At 37.5% G+C, this 16,620-nt stretch overlaps 1 protein-coding gene and 1 long non-coding RNA gene across 2 annotated transcripts in view; one reads left to right on the plus strand and one right to left on the minus strand.

Annotated features, from left to right (window-relative positions):
- Window positions 1-620: 620 nt before the first annotated feature.
- On the minus strand, window positions 621-7,396 carry LOC106063267 (uncharacterized). Its single transcript, XM_013221582.2, has 2 exons — window positions 6,690-7,396; window positions 621-1,041 (listed from the first exon to the last, which is right to left on the minus strand). Exon 1 carries the CDS (start codon window positions 7,394-7,396, stop codon window positions 6,695-6,697), a length of 702 nt encoding a protein of 233 aa, XP_013077036.2. The 3' UTR covers window positions 621-1,041; window positions 6,690-6,694.
- A 6,376-nt stretch (window positions 7,397-13,772) lies between these two features.
- LOC106063266 (uncharacterized) overlaps window positions 13,773-16,620 on the plus strand; it is a 43,547-nt gene continuing 40,699 nt past the window's right edge. Inside the window, exon 1 of the long non-coding RNA XR_008776247.1 lies at window positions 13,773-13,894. This is a non-coding gene — a long non-coding RNA (uncharacterized LOC106063266). The remainder of the gene's footprint in view (window positions 13,895-16,620) is intronic.

Genomic DNA, 16,620 nt, shown 5'->3' on the forward strand with positions numbered 1-16,620 from the left:
ATGGTAGCTTATACCATCACCAGACATGTAGCTTTAAGTGGTAGCTTATACCATCACCAGACTTGTAGCTTACACCGTCACCAGAACTGTAGCTTTAAGTGGTAGCTTATACCATCACCAGACCTGTAGCTTTAAGTGGTAGCGTATACCATCACCAGACCTGTAGCTTTAAGTGGTAGCTTATACCATCACCAGACCTGTAGCTTACACCGTCACTAGACCTGTAGCTTTAAGTGGTAGCTTATACCATCACCAGACCTGTAGCTTTAAGTGGTAGCTTATACCATCACCATCACCAGACCTGCATCTCGTATCAATCCTAGACCTGCAGGCTATGCCACTACTAGACCCTAACTCTTCACCAGACCTGCAGCTTATACCATCACCAGAACTGCAGGTTATACCATCCCAAGACCTGCAGGTTATACCATCCTTACCATCCCAAGACCTGCAGGTTATACCATCCTTACACAGCAGCTTATGCCACTATTAGACCTGCAGATTATACCCTCCCTAATCCTGTAGATTATACCCTCCCTAATCCTGTAGATTATACCATCCGAGATATTTAAATTCTATTTCATTGAAACAACTAACATGGAGGTGAACAAGTCAGCACAAATCATTATTAAACAATTTGTTTAATACCATAATTAAAGTGTTGTGAGTTGCACATTTTCTTGGAAAACATGTTTTATAACATTAAAAACAAAAAGAATTCGGTCCTCTCTTTCAGCAGCCTTCGAGGAGACCAACTGAAGGTTCATCTGAGCAACAATGGACAGGCTAGAATCTGGACGCCAGGCGCGGAACTAGGCTCAGGAACCAACAGCTGCAGGAACAGGCGACAGACCCATACTTTCCAGTGAAACAATTTGTATGACAGCTCAATGAATTAAGTCAATAAATTGCAACTAAACTAGTTTTTAAAAAAATCCAACAAATAGAAAAAAAACAACTCAAAAGCCATTCTGCCTTGATGTTGTAAAGTACATTATGGCATCTTAAAGAATGGAGTAACTAAAGGTGCCCAAACGGAATCTGAAAAAAAAAGACACAAAAAAAGTTCAGTAGTTGCTTTAAGCAATACTTTTAATTATAATCTAAAATTTAACCGTTCAAACATAAGAATGAACACTCCGCAGTCGCATTGGAGTAGAATGTATTGGAAGTCTTCTAGACAAGAGATAAATGAAACAATCTTGTAGTAGAAGCTTCTCGAGAACGACATTAGGTTCTACTTAGAAAATGAAACTTCACTAGATTTAATAATTTATTTTTTAACATATGTAATAATTTCGTTTGACTTGATTAGTAGCCCAAAATGTGTTTATAACTACAATGCAAAAAAAAGGCTATTTTTTTTCTTTGTCCTTAAAAAAAAACATACGCGCTTATTTTATCAGCACCCTAGGGGGCTCGCCCCACAGTTCGAGAGGCGCTGGGCTAAAAGTTTGTTAATACATAAAAGGAGAACTTACACTATTTTCGTAGGAGTAGAAACAGTTTAGATCAGCGGTTCTCAACCTTTTAAGCTTAGCGACCCCTTTTTTACTATCCCCCACTCTGCCGCGACCCCCCCCCCCCCCCACCCATCCATAACATACACAGCAATAGAAGAATACACTAAATACAATCCATATTTTTGATGGTCTTAGGCGACCCCTGACAAATCGTCAATCGACCCCTCAAGGGGTCGCGATCCGCTGGACGTGAACCCCTGGTTTAGATGGATCTAAATCTAGCAATAAAATTTTAAAATCGTTTACTTATGGTCTATTCAATTATTTCATAAAGACCAAGACTGCCGCTTAGAAAATTGTTTTTGATTACAAGGACTCTTTTTTCTCAAATTAATAACGAGGTCGACAATATTCCACATAAATAGAACAAACACAATATACAGAGAAATTAACTGAGTGATTGACAGACATCTTGATCTTTCTCACGTCGCCTAGTCAACGAGTAGCGCTGAGACAGTTCGAGTAAGGACTAAAGGAGTTTTTGCCCCTTTCTTGATTTATTTATGATGGAGCGGCGGTTGTCTTCTAAGATTTGTACAACTTTGCTGAGATATTTTTGTTTTAAAAACAGTTCATTTAGATATGGGGTTGTGGGCAGTGGCGTAGCAAGGGATTTTGGTGCACGGGAGGGGGGGTCTTGGCCTCTTTAGGGGCTGCTGCATTTTGCCATTCTAAATCATGATATGAGATAATGGCGAAATATTTCATACTTGTAAGAAAAATAATAAATTGGAACACTCGTTTGGGGGCCCCCTCAAGTGGGATCTCAGGAGGGATTGTCAAATTCTCCCCCCCCCCACTATAGCTACGCCACTGGGTGTTGGGAGTGTTTTTTAAATTCTCTTTTTATAAGACTGTCCAGGCTATTAAAAAGTTTCACTCACTGTTCTATTAATTCTAATCTAAAATCAGATTTGTAAATAGTACAAATGTTATCATTGAGAAGCCGATTACATTTTTTTTTGTTATACATATTGACACATCGCAACACAGAAATTGAAATGGAATCGCTAAGTCTCTTACAACTAAAAATAGCAGACCGCTACTTTATATGACAGGCCAAAGAAATAAGTAATTATGTGTAAATGTTTACTAATTAAAAATATTTTTTCCGGCTCGTTGATTAAAAAAAAAAAGATTTCGAAAAGATATTTTGGCGCCCTTCTGCGAGTGACGAAACAGTCCCCCCCCCTCCCAAAACACTATGCTTATGAGTTAAAGAAAAAGGTAACAATCCTGAAAGAGTCTTTTTAAAAAACTGTAAAAGCAAAAAGGAAATTGAGCTATAAGAGTCGGACATTGGTCATTACTACGTGATCAGTAGTCATTGATGGTTATTAATTTTCACTGTGCTTCATTTATTTAACAATTATGCTTTACCTCCGTCAAGTTATTAGATTACGTTCTACAAGTGATATAAGTTTACTGTGAAATTTTTTTATATCATCCCTGGATCACATGTTTCATTGAATTGAGTTTGAAGATATTAATCTCAAGAAGAAATATATTCTACACTGTGTTTCTTCTGTATTGTTGTAACCCTGCCTTGCACCTGGGCTTGAGATGCGCACTAGCGCACTGTTGAACGTAAACAGGAAGACACTAGAAGAGACAGAAGAACAGTGCATCAGGGATTGTGAAGAGTGAATGTTTAGGATACTAAGAGGCCAACTTTTGTGCTGCCTGAAGGTTGTAGTAGGGACCTGGAGCGAAGCGGGGAAGGCTGTCGTTGGTCCATAATTGGGTTAAGTTGCAAAGGACTGGTATAGTTAGAACCAAGACTCTGAGGAAGCTGAAGGATGTTAGGTGTTTGCCCTAGTGAATAAACACAACTATTTATTTCCTGTGAAACTGTGTTGAGTTGCCTGCCTTTTCGTTGAGTGCCTACCCTAGAGTTGCAACAGTATGTTGAAATAGAGGCATAGAGTCACCTTTGAACTTTCATGGGTACTGTAAATCTGAGAGACACAATCACTGTCCAAAACTAGTCTTAACACATTATACTAGGGAGAAGAAGCTTTATTAAGTGTTGGAACTGAAATAATTAAGCAACATGCAACTAAAATATTAGGGTGCGGTGGTTGCGTGGTAAAGTTCTTGACTTCCAAAACGCAGGGTCCTGGGTTCGAATCCTGGGGAAGACTGGGATTTTCAACTTCGGGATATTTAGGGCGCCTCTAAGTTCAACTAGCTCTGACATTAGTTGGAGTTAAGTAAAGGTGGTTGGTCGTAATGCTGGTCACATGACACCATCGTTAACCATGGGTCACAGAAACATGACCTTGACACCAAATGCTCTATAGACCGCAAGATCTGAAAGGGGAACTTTTTAGAACGAGTTTGAGTCCATCTACATCTTAACTACAGACAAACGAAGACAAGATTTTTAGAACAAGCTTGAGTCCATCTACATCTTAACTACAGACAAAGGAAGACTAGATTTGAGTCCATCTACATCTTAACTACAGACAAAGGAAGACTAGATTTGAGTCCATCTACATCTTAACTACAGACAGAGGAAGACTAGATTTGAGTCCATCTTCATCTTAACTACAGACAGAGGAAGACTAGATTTGAGTCCATCTACATCAGTGGTTCCCAAACTTTTTTGTCTCGTAGACCCCTTGCCATGTTTTCTGGTTATCGGTAGACCCCCTGCTTAACTTTCAAATTTTTGCAAATTCAACATTTTTAAAACTAATTTCTATCTGTACAAAAAGTAAAGTTCCCCTCTCAGACCTTGTGGTCTATAGGGCAGATGATGTAAAGGTCATCTGTTTCTGTGGCATACGATTATCGAGGGTGTCATGTGGACAGCACAACGACCAACAGCCTTTACTTTCACCAACTAATGTCAGGTACCCATTAGAGCTAGGTGGCCTCAGAGGCGCCCAAAAGATCCCGAAATTAAAAATCCAAGTTTTCAACAGGATTCAAACTCGGGACCCACGGTTCAGAAGCCAAACACTTTACCGCTCAGCCAAAACGCCTCCTAATTTCTATCTGTAGAGAGTTGAAAAGTGAAAAAGCTACATATTAGAGATTTTAGAGATCTCTCTTTTTTATTGATAAAATTCAAAACCAATTAAAATAGCAATATGTAGGCCTATTGCTGGAATCTCCAAACACAATGGCCTTAAGTATCGTTGTAAGAGTTTTCGCAAAGAGTTTCTCGTGTATTTGTTGACGTTTCACGAGTTGCTCAAATATTGTGTCCGCGCGAAGATGTTATCACTATTGGGAGAAAGAGCGAAGGCGAGTGACTGTCGCCTCAACCAGTAAGATTCGAGCAGGAAGCGCTCATTAGTCTTGGCTACCCACCTTGCAGAAGTAAAACTGAATTCAAAACTCTCCTGTCTTGCAACTCAAACATGGGAAAGTTTTTGTGGGTTAACCTGAGGAAAAATAAGTAGCCGGCGACCATAATGCAGTTTGCAGCACACACCACTACATCCTGTCAGAACCTGTGACGCTGCTGAGCCCAAACTTATATATGTCGTTTGCAAAGAATTACATATGAAGCTTTTAATTTTATAACTCATGCCACCGAAGCAACCTTGAACTGTATTGTTGCTTAAAGAAATTCTTTTAATAATATCAGATGTGGGTTTGTGTAAAACAGGTTTTAAAACTACAACGGCTGGTAAAAATCAATGTTTTACCTAAGGTGTTTTCCGCAATTTGCCATAAATAAGGAAATTTCCCCTTTCAGACATAGTGATGATGTTATGGTCATCTGTTTCTTTGGCCAACGGTTAACGAGCAGGGTGTCATGTGGGCAGAACAACGACCAACCGACTTTACTTTTACTAACATAATTCAGGTACCCATTTGAGATGGGTGGACTCAGGGGAGCCCTGAAAATCCTGAAATTCAAAATTCACAGAGATTCGAACTCAGGACCCCAATTACGGAAGCCAAGCGCTTAACCACTACCACCACACCTTTATTTTGCTATAAGTGAACAGATATTGTAAGACTCATAAACCACCATCTTTTCTACATGATGTTGAATAGAGATTTTGTGTGTCTATTCTGAACTTTATCTTTGAATGTTCAAAAGTTTTTCAAATCTATATCTTTTTATCTGGGTGATATTGTCGCAGATAATCCTCAAGCGTAATTAGTTTCATATCGTCATAAAAAAGGCAATCGGTAACCGCTTGGTTGACAAGGAAAGAATAAACAATTTTATATAATCAACGCTAGACAGTCTACATTTCTTTTTGTTAAACATTATTTACATGAAGACAAAATTAAGTTATTTTAATAAGTATTGAAATTAAATACAACACTTTTCGTTTCAATAGCAGGATAAATATTTAAATGATTAACTAAGTTACAAATTATATATAGTGTGAAGAATTACATTAATGGGATGTAAAAATTAAAGTCACGACCTGCTTATATGAAATCTATTATCATAGACCCCCTTGGACATCTCATGGACCCCCAATTTGTTTTTTCACTTTCGTAGACCCCTTGAAAGTCTTCGTAGACCCCTGGGGGTCTATATAGACCACTTTGGGAATCACTGATCTACATCTTAACTACAGACAAAGGAAGACTTGATTTGAGTTCATCTACATCGTAACTACAGACAAAGGAAGACTAGATTTTTAGAACGAACTTGAGTCCATCTACATCTTAACTACAGACAAAGGAAGACTAGATTTGAGTCCATCTACATCTTAACTACAGACAAAGGAAGACTAGATTTGAGTCCATCTACATCTTAACAACAGACAAAGGAAGACTAGATTTGAGTCCATCTACATCTTAACTACAGACAAAATAAGACTAGATTTGAGTCCATCTACATCGTAACTACAGACAAAGGAAGACTAGATTTGAGTCCATCTACATCGTAACTACAGACAAAGGAAGACTTGATTTTTAGAACGAACTTGAGTCCATCTACATCGTAACTACAGACAAAGGAAGACTAGATTTGAGTCCATCTACATCTTAACTACAGACAAAGGAAGACTTGATTTTTAGAACGAACTTGAGTCCATCTACATCGTAACTACAGACAAAGGAAGACTTGATTTTTAGAACGAACTTGAGTCCATCTACATCTTAACTACAGACAAAGGAAGACTAGATTTTTAGAACGAACTTGAGTCCATCTACATCTTAACTACAGACAATCTTTTAGTTTACCTTTTTTATAGGCCTACTAGATCGTATCTTTCGTCATCTGAGTCCGAGGAGGAAGTTGAAACATCTTCTCTCTGTTTATCTAAATATTCTGGAGACCATGGGCCAGGCCCATTAGCTAGTGCGCCACGATTCTCCGCGTAAATGTGTGGAGCTTGACGTATGTTGCGCAACTGACCAGCTTGGACACTTGGGGTTACAGCAGCATCGTTACGCTTCATACCAGCAGCTTGTCCATTTTTATCTGTGCCAAGTGCGGCAGGGTCTTCCTGTACCACATCGTATCTTTCGTCCCCTGAGTCTACCACATCGTATCTTTCGTCCCCTGAGTCTACCACATCGTATCTTTCCGCTAGGTCGTACCGTTCGTCATCTGAGTCCGAGGAGGAGCTTGATACATCGTCTTCCTGTTTAGCTAAACATCCTTGAGACCATGGGCCAGATTTTTTAGCAAATGCGCAGCGATTCCCTTCAGGTAGGCGTTGAGCTGGGGGTATCTTGTGCTGCGCTTGGCCAACATCGACGCTTGGCATTGCTGCATCTCTACCAGGATCAGTGCAGGGGTTGCCAGGTTGCACTACATGTTTCATTGTGTCTACGGTACGCTGACCGATATTGAAAGCCAAATCGGCGTTTAGAGTGGGCGGAGCTACACTCGCTGCTTGTCGAGTATCCATTTCCTTTTCCTCCACCTGTAAAGAAACTTCCATTGAAACCTAAAAAAAAGAAATACATACATATATATTGTTATAACTCTGTCATGTGCACAGCCATCCAGGCTAGTGCTAGAAGGTGCGCACTGTGATAGACTAGACCTAAAAGGATGTCAACATTACAAGAGAACGATTTCCGCCCAAGTAGAGAGCCAATATGGAGAGATTGTGCCTAAGATAGATGTTGTTTTATGTACCTGTGATGTCCTGTAAATAAACGTGTAGGTCTCGTTGAGTTGCCTCTCTTAAGTTATTACAATATTTACATACATAAAGGCCTATAAAAGTCAAATCACGCATCAATCATTTCTAATTCAATACTGTAGGAATGAGCTCCATTTTTCTATAAAAAAAAACAAAATTATTAACCAATAAAGTAGAAAACACCAAACTGTTGGAGATGAGTGGGCAGAAAAATATAGAAGTGCAGATCTTAGAGAGGAAGTGGAGATGGATTGGTCACACCCTTAGAAAAGATACCAGCAACAGAGCTAGGCAGGCCTTAGAGTGGAACCCCCCAGGGAACAAGACGCAGAGGAAGACCAAAAAGAACATGGCGACGCAGTGTACTTGAAGAAGCAGAGAAGACCGGGAAGAGCTGGGACAACATCAAAAAGCTAGCAAGAGACCGTGGAGAGTGGCGTGTTTTTGTCGAGGCCCTATGTTCCATGAGGAACTCTGAGGAGTGATGATGAATAATTATTTAATTAATAGGTTTTTTTTTATTGATTCATGTATTGTCATGGACTATGAATAGTAAAGTTCCCCTCTCAGACCTTCCGATTTGTAGGGCAGATGATGTTAAGGTCATTTTTTTCTTTGGCCAACGGTTAACGAGCAGGGTGTCCAGCACAACGACCAATCGCCTTTACTTTCCCCAACTAAAAACCCCGAAATTCAAAATCCCAGTCTTCACCAAGATTCGAACCCAAGACCCCAGGCTCGGAAGCCAATCGCTTAACGACTTCTTCCACTGCGTCTCCTTGACTATGAATAATAAAGTGAACTTTCAACTTGATCGGACAGTGGGAAGTAAGAGAAACAAAAACGTGAACGAGATGTAAAAAGCAAAATAACTCCACATATACAGCCACATATCTAAATAAGTAGCATTTATTTCCCTTTTTCAATACCAAATAATAGTGTCAAGTTTTAACTTGATGCGAGAAAGGTTCTGGGAGAAATAACGTGTACAAAAATTGTACCAGACAGACAGAGTTGATATTATGCTTTGTTGAAATAACAATAGTAGTTAGTCATGCTTGTTAATCAGTGACTTAAGCCGAGACCCAGTCTTTCTAGTAGGCCTTAACACTGATCTGCGACGTCGCAACATGTGGGTAGTTTAGACCAATAGCACGTTGCTACGTCACAGGTCCAAGGCCACGACCTAGTAGGACAAGAGTAGATCTAGACTAGATAAATATCATGGCTAGGACTGGGTAGCCACGTGAAATACTACACTCCTTGATCTTCAAACTCTTAAGAAACTTTTGGATATATGACACACAAACGGTGCAGCTTATTAAACTTACACTATAGTATTGGCCACTATTCTGATTGTTGACATTCATCGACATTTTCCACATATGTCCTTAAATATTTTTTTTATTTTGTATCGAAGAAGATCTACTTCCTGTGCGAATATGTCACATTTCGTGCACATAAGAAATTGAGTATGCATTTCCCCCATAAAAATATATTCAAAGAAAATAAAAAAAGATCTAGTACAAGAATAAACACGAGATTAATAATGTCCTGGTTAGGGCCCTAACCATAGAGAGCCGAGTTTTGTGTTGGAAAAAAAAGTTACTTTTGTAAATAGTATATGCTATAATAGTAGCAATCATAAGGCTTAAACAAAATTTAATAAAATACTTAGAATGACATAAAGATAAAGGCACATTCCTCATCCCATATGCTAGGACAAATTTGTACAAATACTCCTTCTTCTCTAGTGCTATTAGAGCATGGAATGGGTTGCCTGAGCTAGCTAGGAAAACCAGTGCCTTGGCAGAATTTAAGTCGTTAGTTAATATGCATTACAAGTAGCGTAGCATCCATGGCGCGAAGGGGTTCAATGAATCCGGGCCCAATACCATTAGGGGCCCACAGCCTGTGGCGTAGCAACTATGGCGCAAAGGGTTTGATTGCACTTGGGCCATAACTCTTGACCAGTTAGGGCCCACGTCAGAACTTATTATAGGGATGGCACTTAAGGAAAAAAATTAATTGCACTTTTGTAAATAATTATAAACGCTGGGAGACGAACGTATGCCAAAGGCAGTCTTTTTTGGTGAGCTAAAAGGTGGTCGACTTAACAGAGGCGCCCCACGGAAACGCTTCAAAGACCAGCTTAGGCGTCAATTTTCCTTGGCTGACATAGAAGAGAGCACCTGGCTGCATGCGGCGTCGGAACGAGACAGCTGGAGGTCACTCACGAAGGCCGCGGGATACACATTTTCAGACCAAAAGAAAATCTGCTGCCGAGGACAAACGCAGACGACGAAAAGAAAATCTAAATCGACCACCTGCGGACAATGGTTATCCTTGCCCTGGATGTGACAAAATATGCAGGTCACAGCTGGTGTTGCGCAGCCACGGGAAATACTGTATTCCTCACTAATATTCGGACTCGAAAACAAAGTCTTGTTATTATTATTATTATATAATATAGAATCTCAAAAGCCCCCTTAAATATCATAAACTTTATACTTGTTCTGAGACATTAACCCGTGTTTAAAGTTTTGAGTTAATACACCAGCGGCTTGGATTACTGTATTGTTATGTAAGGAACTGTCCGCCATCAGGTTCATTGTAGCGGTGGCTAGCCCTAATTGTATGTTTAAGGAGACTATGGTTGCTAGATAGTCCCATTCTTTTTATCCATGTATGTCTATTGTATGTCCATAAGCCATTGATGGTATAAGTTTTAATGGGAAGAGAGAGAGAGAGTTTGCTTTAGAAAATATCTTTGTGTTGTACAGAAAAATAAGGAAAGAGGCGGTAACAAAAACAATTAGGTCTAAGACTATAGGGATGGTCCCAAAATATATCTTTGGACATATCTGCTAGTTATTCAATTTTTCCAAAGCTCAATCTATTCTTCTATTTTCTGTATTTAAAATGTTTAAATTTCAACAAATTTAATTTCCACTTCAAAATAAGTTTTTTGACTTATCTCAACATTTGAACAACAAATCAAATGTCATTTCTTAGTTTTGTTCATAGTTGCTAAAGAAAGTTAATACCATTATATTTATCAAAACCTCTAATTAGGCTTTATCTTAAATTGCTATGAACATTGAAATCTCACATGAAAACAAAGCCCACACAGATTCAAAACGAAATAATGGACCTGTTGGGCGGTGCAGTTTTGACAAAAATACTGGTACAATAGAAAGTCCAATGCGCGCCTTTTTTCTCTTTCGAAACCAACGTAGCTTACGGGACTATCCTTGACCTTGTTTCACAATGACGTGATTGATTTCATGGGCATAAAATAGTGTCATCATTTTAAAGGCGTTAATGCCCAGTTTCATTTCAAGTGCAAAAGACAAAGAGTTGTATGACGACACCATTCTTCCAGTCGCATCTGACCCAGAGGATATTGCCATAAGTTTATTGTCCAGGGATGCAATCATTTTAAGAAGCCGTCCATTACCACATAACAAGTCTGTGTGCGAGATTTGGGTGCTTATTTTCCTTTATTATAAACAGCTACATGAGATTTGGCTGTTTATTTTCCTCTATTATAAACAGCTACATAAGATTTGGCTGTTTATTTTCCTCTATTATAAACAGCTACATGAGATTTGGCTGTTTTTTATCATAGACAGCTACACTTTATCATCATGTTTTCAAAACAATGTCCCAGCATGCATCTTACTTCTCATTTTGTCTGTATTAGTTTGTTCAGTATGACGTCAGTTTCAGAAATTCGATGGTTCAAAATTGCATACGAATGTCTATGACACAGAGAGAGAGAGAGAGAGAGTGTGAGAGAGAGAGAGAGAGAGAGAGTGAGAGAGAGAGTGAGAGAGAGAGAGTGAGAGAGAGTGAGAGAGAGAGAGTGAGTAAAAGAGAGAGAGAGTGAGAGAGAGAGTGAGAGAGAGAGAGAGAGAAAAGAGAGAGAGAGTGAGAGAGAGAGAGAGAGTGAGAAAGAGTGAGAGAGTGAGAGAGAGTAAGAGAGAGAGAGAGAGTGAGAGAGAGTGAGAGAAAGGGTGAGAGAGAGAGAGAGTATGAAGCGAGAGAGAGAGAGAGAGAGTGAGAGAGAGAGAGAGCAGGTTGGCTTAACTTAGTCTTCTTCATTGAGCGAGAAAAGGCCCAAATTTAAAAAAATAGATGCACTGGTTACTGACTTTTCTACTTAGGAGGCCAGAAAAATGTTCGATCTATTTTCTGATAAATAATTGAAATAGAATTAGATTATAGTGTTTGTATCAATATTTCAAAGTTTTCACCTAGAAGTGTCTTAGGCATGTAAAAAACATTTCTTTATTCATTTGAAACATATTTAAGTCGTTTTATTCTGTTAATGAAATTGTACAAACATTAACTTTTAAGACACTATTACTTGTCTGAGTTCTAACTGAATCAAACATAATGACATTGTTACTAATTACTTATAAAAAAACAGGTACACTACTTACATTGGAATGTCTTTTAGTAAATGTAACGATACATTCAAATTACTCAATTGTTTGTCTCTTATTGGGGGAGGGGGGGGCCCACCAACATATTTTTGATCCAGGGCCCACGGGTACCTTGCTACGCCACTGTAGCCTACATGACTGTATGCAGACGCGTAGGACGTAATCGTCTTCTTTTTTGAAGTAACGTGGAAAATAATTACGGAGAGAAAGAGTTAAAAGATTTTTTTTATTCTGAACTGGGATGGTGAAGGAAGATTGTACCTGGTCGCTGCTGTTACTTATTATAAACTAGACAACTTAATTCTTCGACAAAAATCTTCTGTTGGTGACATGATCTCGGCTATTCCTATGGTCCTTCTCAGCCATCGATGTTGAGCAACGCAGAACTAAGAGTCAGTTATAAAAACAACACTGAACACAAACATCAAGGATAGGCTACTGAGAAAAAAATTATCTGTAAAATTTAATTTGTGTTGTTTCCCTTTGACTGTACTACTTTTACTACATCCGTAAGAAAAAGAAAACTGGATGGTTGCGTGGTCTTGTGGTATTTGCTTTGAACTCAGGCAACCCATTCCATGCTCTAAATGCCTCAAATTATGTAATATCACTAAGGAAGAAGGAGCATTTGTGCAAATCTGTCCTATCATATGGAACAAGGAATGTGTATTTATGTTTGTGTCTTTCTTAGCAATTTATTAGGTTTTGTTTTTGCATTTGAAGATTATGGTTAAGTGTTTTATGTATGATTGCTACTTAACTTTTGAGTCTTCTCTTATAAATATATGTATGTATCTCGCCCCTTCTCCCGCGTAGGACGTAATCATCTTCTTTTTTTGAAGTAACGTCTGTATTATACAAGACAAGACTAGACAAAAAAAAAATCCTGCCTACGTCCAATTATAAGTGCTATTAGAACATGGAATAGTTTGCCTGAGTCAGCCAGGAAGACCAATGACTAGGCAGAATTTAAGTCACTGATTAACGTGCTTGACTAGATTGACCTAGGGACACGCGTAGGACGTAATCATCTTCTTGAAGTAACGTCTGTATTTTATAAGATAAGATAACATAAGCATAATAAGCATCTATACCATAATATTGTCTTATATACCCTCTTTTATCTGGTATCGAGCGAAAAAAAAACAGCTTATAAAAAGGCCCTACTTTCAAAAACATTTTTTTGAGGTTTTATTTTCATTAAGTACTCAGTTCACCCCATATCTGTTGCTCTTTTAACTTATTAACAATGGTTTTGGCTAGAACTTATACGAGGGCTTCCGAAATTTAAATGGTGGTATAAATTAATTAATAATGCGAAATGTTTATTTGTTCCAAACGGAACTTTAGATTTCAGACGACAATAAAAGAAATAAACATGTATGTTTTGTTGACAGTGGCATTAAATCAAGATCGATGTAGACTGCTAGACGGATGGTTGCTAGATCAATTCAAGTAGATCTAAATTTAGCAAGCTTTATTAGACATAGACTCTAAGTGTTTTTAGAATCACATTCAGCACATTAAAGAAGAAATCTAGATTTAGATGTTTGATTTCAAGTGAAAAATGCTAGAATTTGATTCCACATTATCATTATCATTATGATGGTTATAATAACGTATTTTTACAATCTATTATTAAAGTATTAAGCCAATTAACTTAGGACAATTAATTAAGGTTTACAAATGAAATGACATCTTTTTATTTATTATTCACAGTTATTGTTTGCATTCCAAACTGGCAACTTTCAAGTCCCGAGCTGTGACCTACTGACATACTCTTGCAGATATATTTAGAACGACCTGGTAACCATCAAAGTATTCATTGGTCATTAGTATCGTAAGTAGAAATCTAGAAAATCTAGTTATTATAGATCTAGATTAATTCTAGATGAATCTAGAATAACATTAACTAGAATCTAGATCTTATGCAGTTAAATTATAGGACTAACTAAATGTTTAACATCACTTAGACTTAGATATCTAGACGTCTCAGACTAAGATCTTATAGATCTAGATCTATATATTTATATAAGTCAATATAAGTGTCATAAGACATCTCTAATAATAATAATACTCCACTATTAGCCCAGACACTCTAGACTAAAAAACTAGATCTATAGACTAGAGTCTATACTCTATACTACTCTATAGACAGACATAGAATCAAGATCTATATTAATATTACTATATTATTATATATTATAATAATTTATAGATTTATAGGCATAAAAAAATGCCAATGGCATAGAATGATAGATCTATAACTATAAGAATTATTAAATTTTAAGTAGATCTAAATATTAAAATAAGATACCTAGGCTACTGACCTAGTCCTAGACTAGATGACTAGACTCTACTAGAATCAAGATTTATAAGTAATTCTAGATCTATATATATATAATATATACTTATAGACCTAGACCTATAGTTTATAGCTAGCCTAGATCTATATTAGTAGGCCTATATGCCTGGTTATATATATTAATATATAGTCTAGTATAAATTCAATAAATATGTTGATCTATTCTAGTCTAGCTAGATTATTAGAATAATTAGATCAAAGTATTTCTAAGATCTAATATAGACTCTAATATATATTCATATCACATGACATGCTGCATGTACATGACAAACTTGTAAATCTAAGTTCTAAATCTAAGTTTTGAGATTTAGATAAAATCTGTCTACTATATGTATTTATACCCTACCCCTTCCCCCCCTAAGAATCTAGATCTATATATATAGTATGGTGATTTATGTTTATATGTATTGTATTGGTAAAATCCATGATCCATCCAGATATATAAATAAGATCTATCCCAACTCTGAGTTATCATTAGACTATATATTATACAACTATCCCAATTGGGGATGAAAATCAATGAAATTATGTTAACCTGTTATTATACTATACTTGTAACAACAGAAAAAATTTATGCAGGTTTGATCAGAATAATTAAATTTCCCCTAAATGGATCTTTTCTTCGTTTCTCCCTATTAGTTTTCATAAATCCGAAGTGCAGAAGAATAATAACACAAAAAGATGCTTCCTTTTTTTTTCTTTAAATCTTTTTTCGACAGCACTGAATTGAACTGCTTGGTGTGTCATAAATGCTATTGCAGATTTGTGTGTGTATTTCTATCTAATGAAGCAATAACTGTGGAGTATACATGGTCTTAGAACAAACAAAACATTATAATAAAGGTTACTAAGAAACCAATTGATATATTTCCTCTTTTCTTGTTCAAAAATACAAAACAGCTGTATGAATGCTTATGCTTGTGAGTTACTTTGGCGGCAAACTTGATTGTGTTTGTAAGGGGCAAATGTGGATGTGCTAAAGGGACAAATGTGGATGTTGTAATGACACAAGATGCGTAGAAGTTGATGTGAATCGGGTTTTTCCTAAGTAATGTGACGAGTAAGAACAGAGTAGGATTATGAACAAGAAGAATAACGGACAAGACGCCTAAGAGGACGACGCTAGGCTAGCGACGACAGAGGACTGTGCCCTTTTTATTGTTTATTAAATTGTTGAAGTTATCAGCCTGCGTTATTAAGTATATTCTTGATTCATTCTGTTGTTGTGTCATATGGACTCGCATGCACCATTAACATATATATACTCATCAACAAAATAGACCATCAACAGATGTGGCGACCCACGACGGCCAGGGCGTCATTTTGATCTACAATCTAGTTAACTTCATGTTCTGGATATATCTATCTACAATTCTACACTTGGCGAAGTACACTGGAGAAGTACTGGATTAACATTCGTTTATTTCTACTAGATCTACCCTACGTCTGTGCTAATTATCTGGACTGCAGCTGGATTTTGGCATCTTTGTTCCAGTGGATCTAGACTTTCTATTAGAGAAAATTCGAAACCGTTACCAGCGTCTAGCTTTGTCAGCCAGGTTAGATATTTTTAGATTGAACCTGGATCTATATATAGATCTATATTGACTATATCTATTGTGTCTGAATCCAGAACTATTTCGTCCGTGTAAGTGATCTAGGGCAGTCCGTCGTCAGTATACCTCTATCTAAATATATATACCTCAAGACTACTCAAGAGTGAAGATACCTCATTTTGTCAGGTTTATCTGTTTATTGTGAGTACGGAAAGTCATCTGAGTCTACATATCTAGTATCTACAAGCTGACCGTTGGATCGAGTCACCTTGTCAGGTTTGTTTTTCAAGCTATTAATTGACTGTTGCAGTGTTGCTGAGCTTACAATCTAATCTACACACGAGTGATGGTATACCCTACTACCACACTGCGTGACCATCTAATCAACTTGTAAAGTTGACTAATTTATATTCATCAAAAGAGAGAGTTGGACTTAGTCATTTTTTTTACCTCTCTTGAGACAGCACCACCAGCTTGTCTCAATATTGACTTATGTTCCTGACCTGAAGACAGAAGCCAGCACCAACAGATCATCAAGTGGAACCGGAACCTTGGAACCTGACCAGAGGACTTTATCTGAGAACCGTACCATACTGTGGCAGCAACAGGAGAGATTGGCCTAACTCAGTACTGCCTGTCGAATAG

This window comes from Biomphalaria glabrata, chromosome 1, assembly GCF_947242115.1.
Source record: "Biomphalaria glabrata chromosome 1, xgBioGlab47.1, whole genome shotgun sequence".
Classification (NCBI taxonomy): Eukaryota; Metazoa; Mollusca; class Gastropoda; family Planorbidae; genus Biomphalaria; species Biomphalaria glabrata.

Excerpts from the sequence above, each read along its gene's own strand:
- LOC106063267 (XM_013221582.2), bottom strand. The coding sequence starts at position 7,396 with ATGGAAGTTTCTTTACAGGTGGAGGAAAAGGAAATGGATACTCGACAA.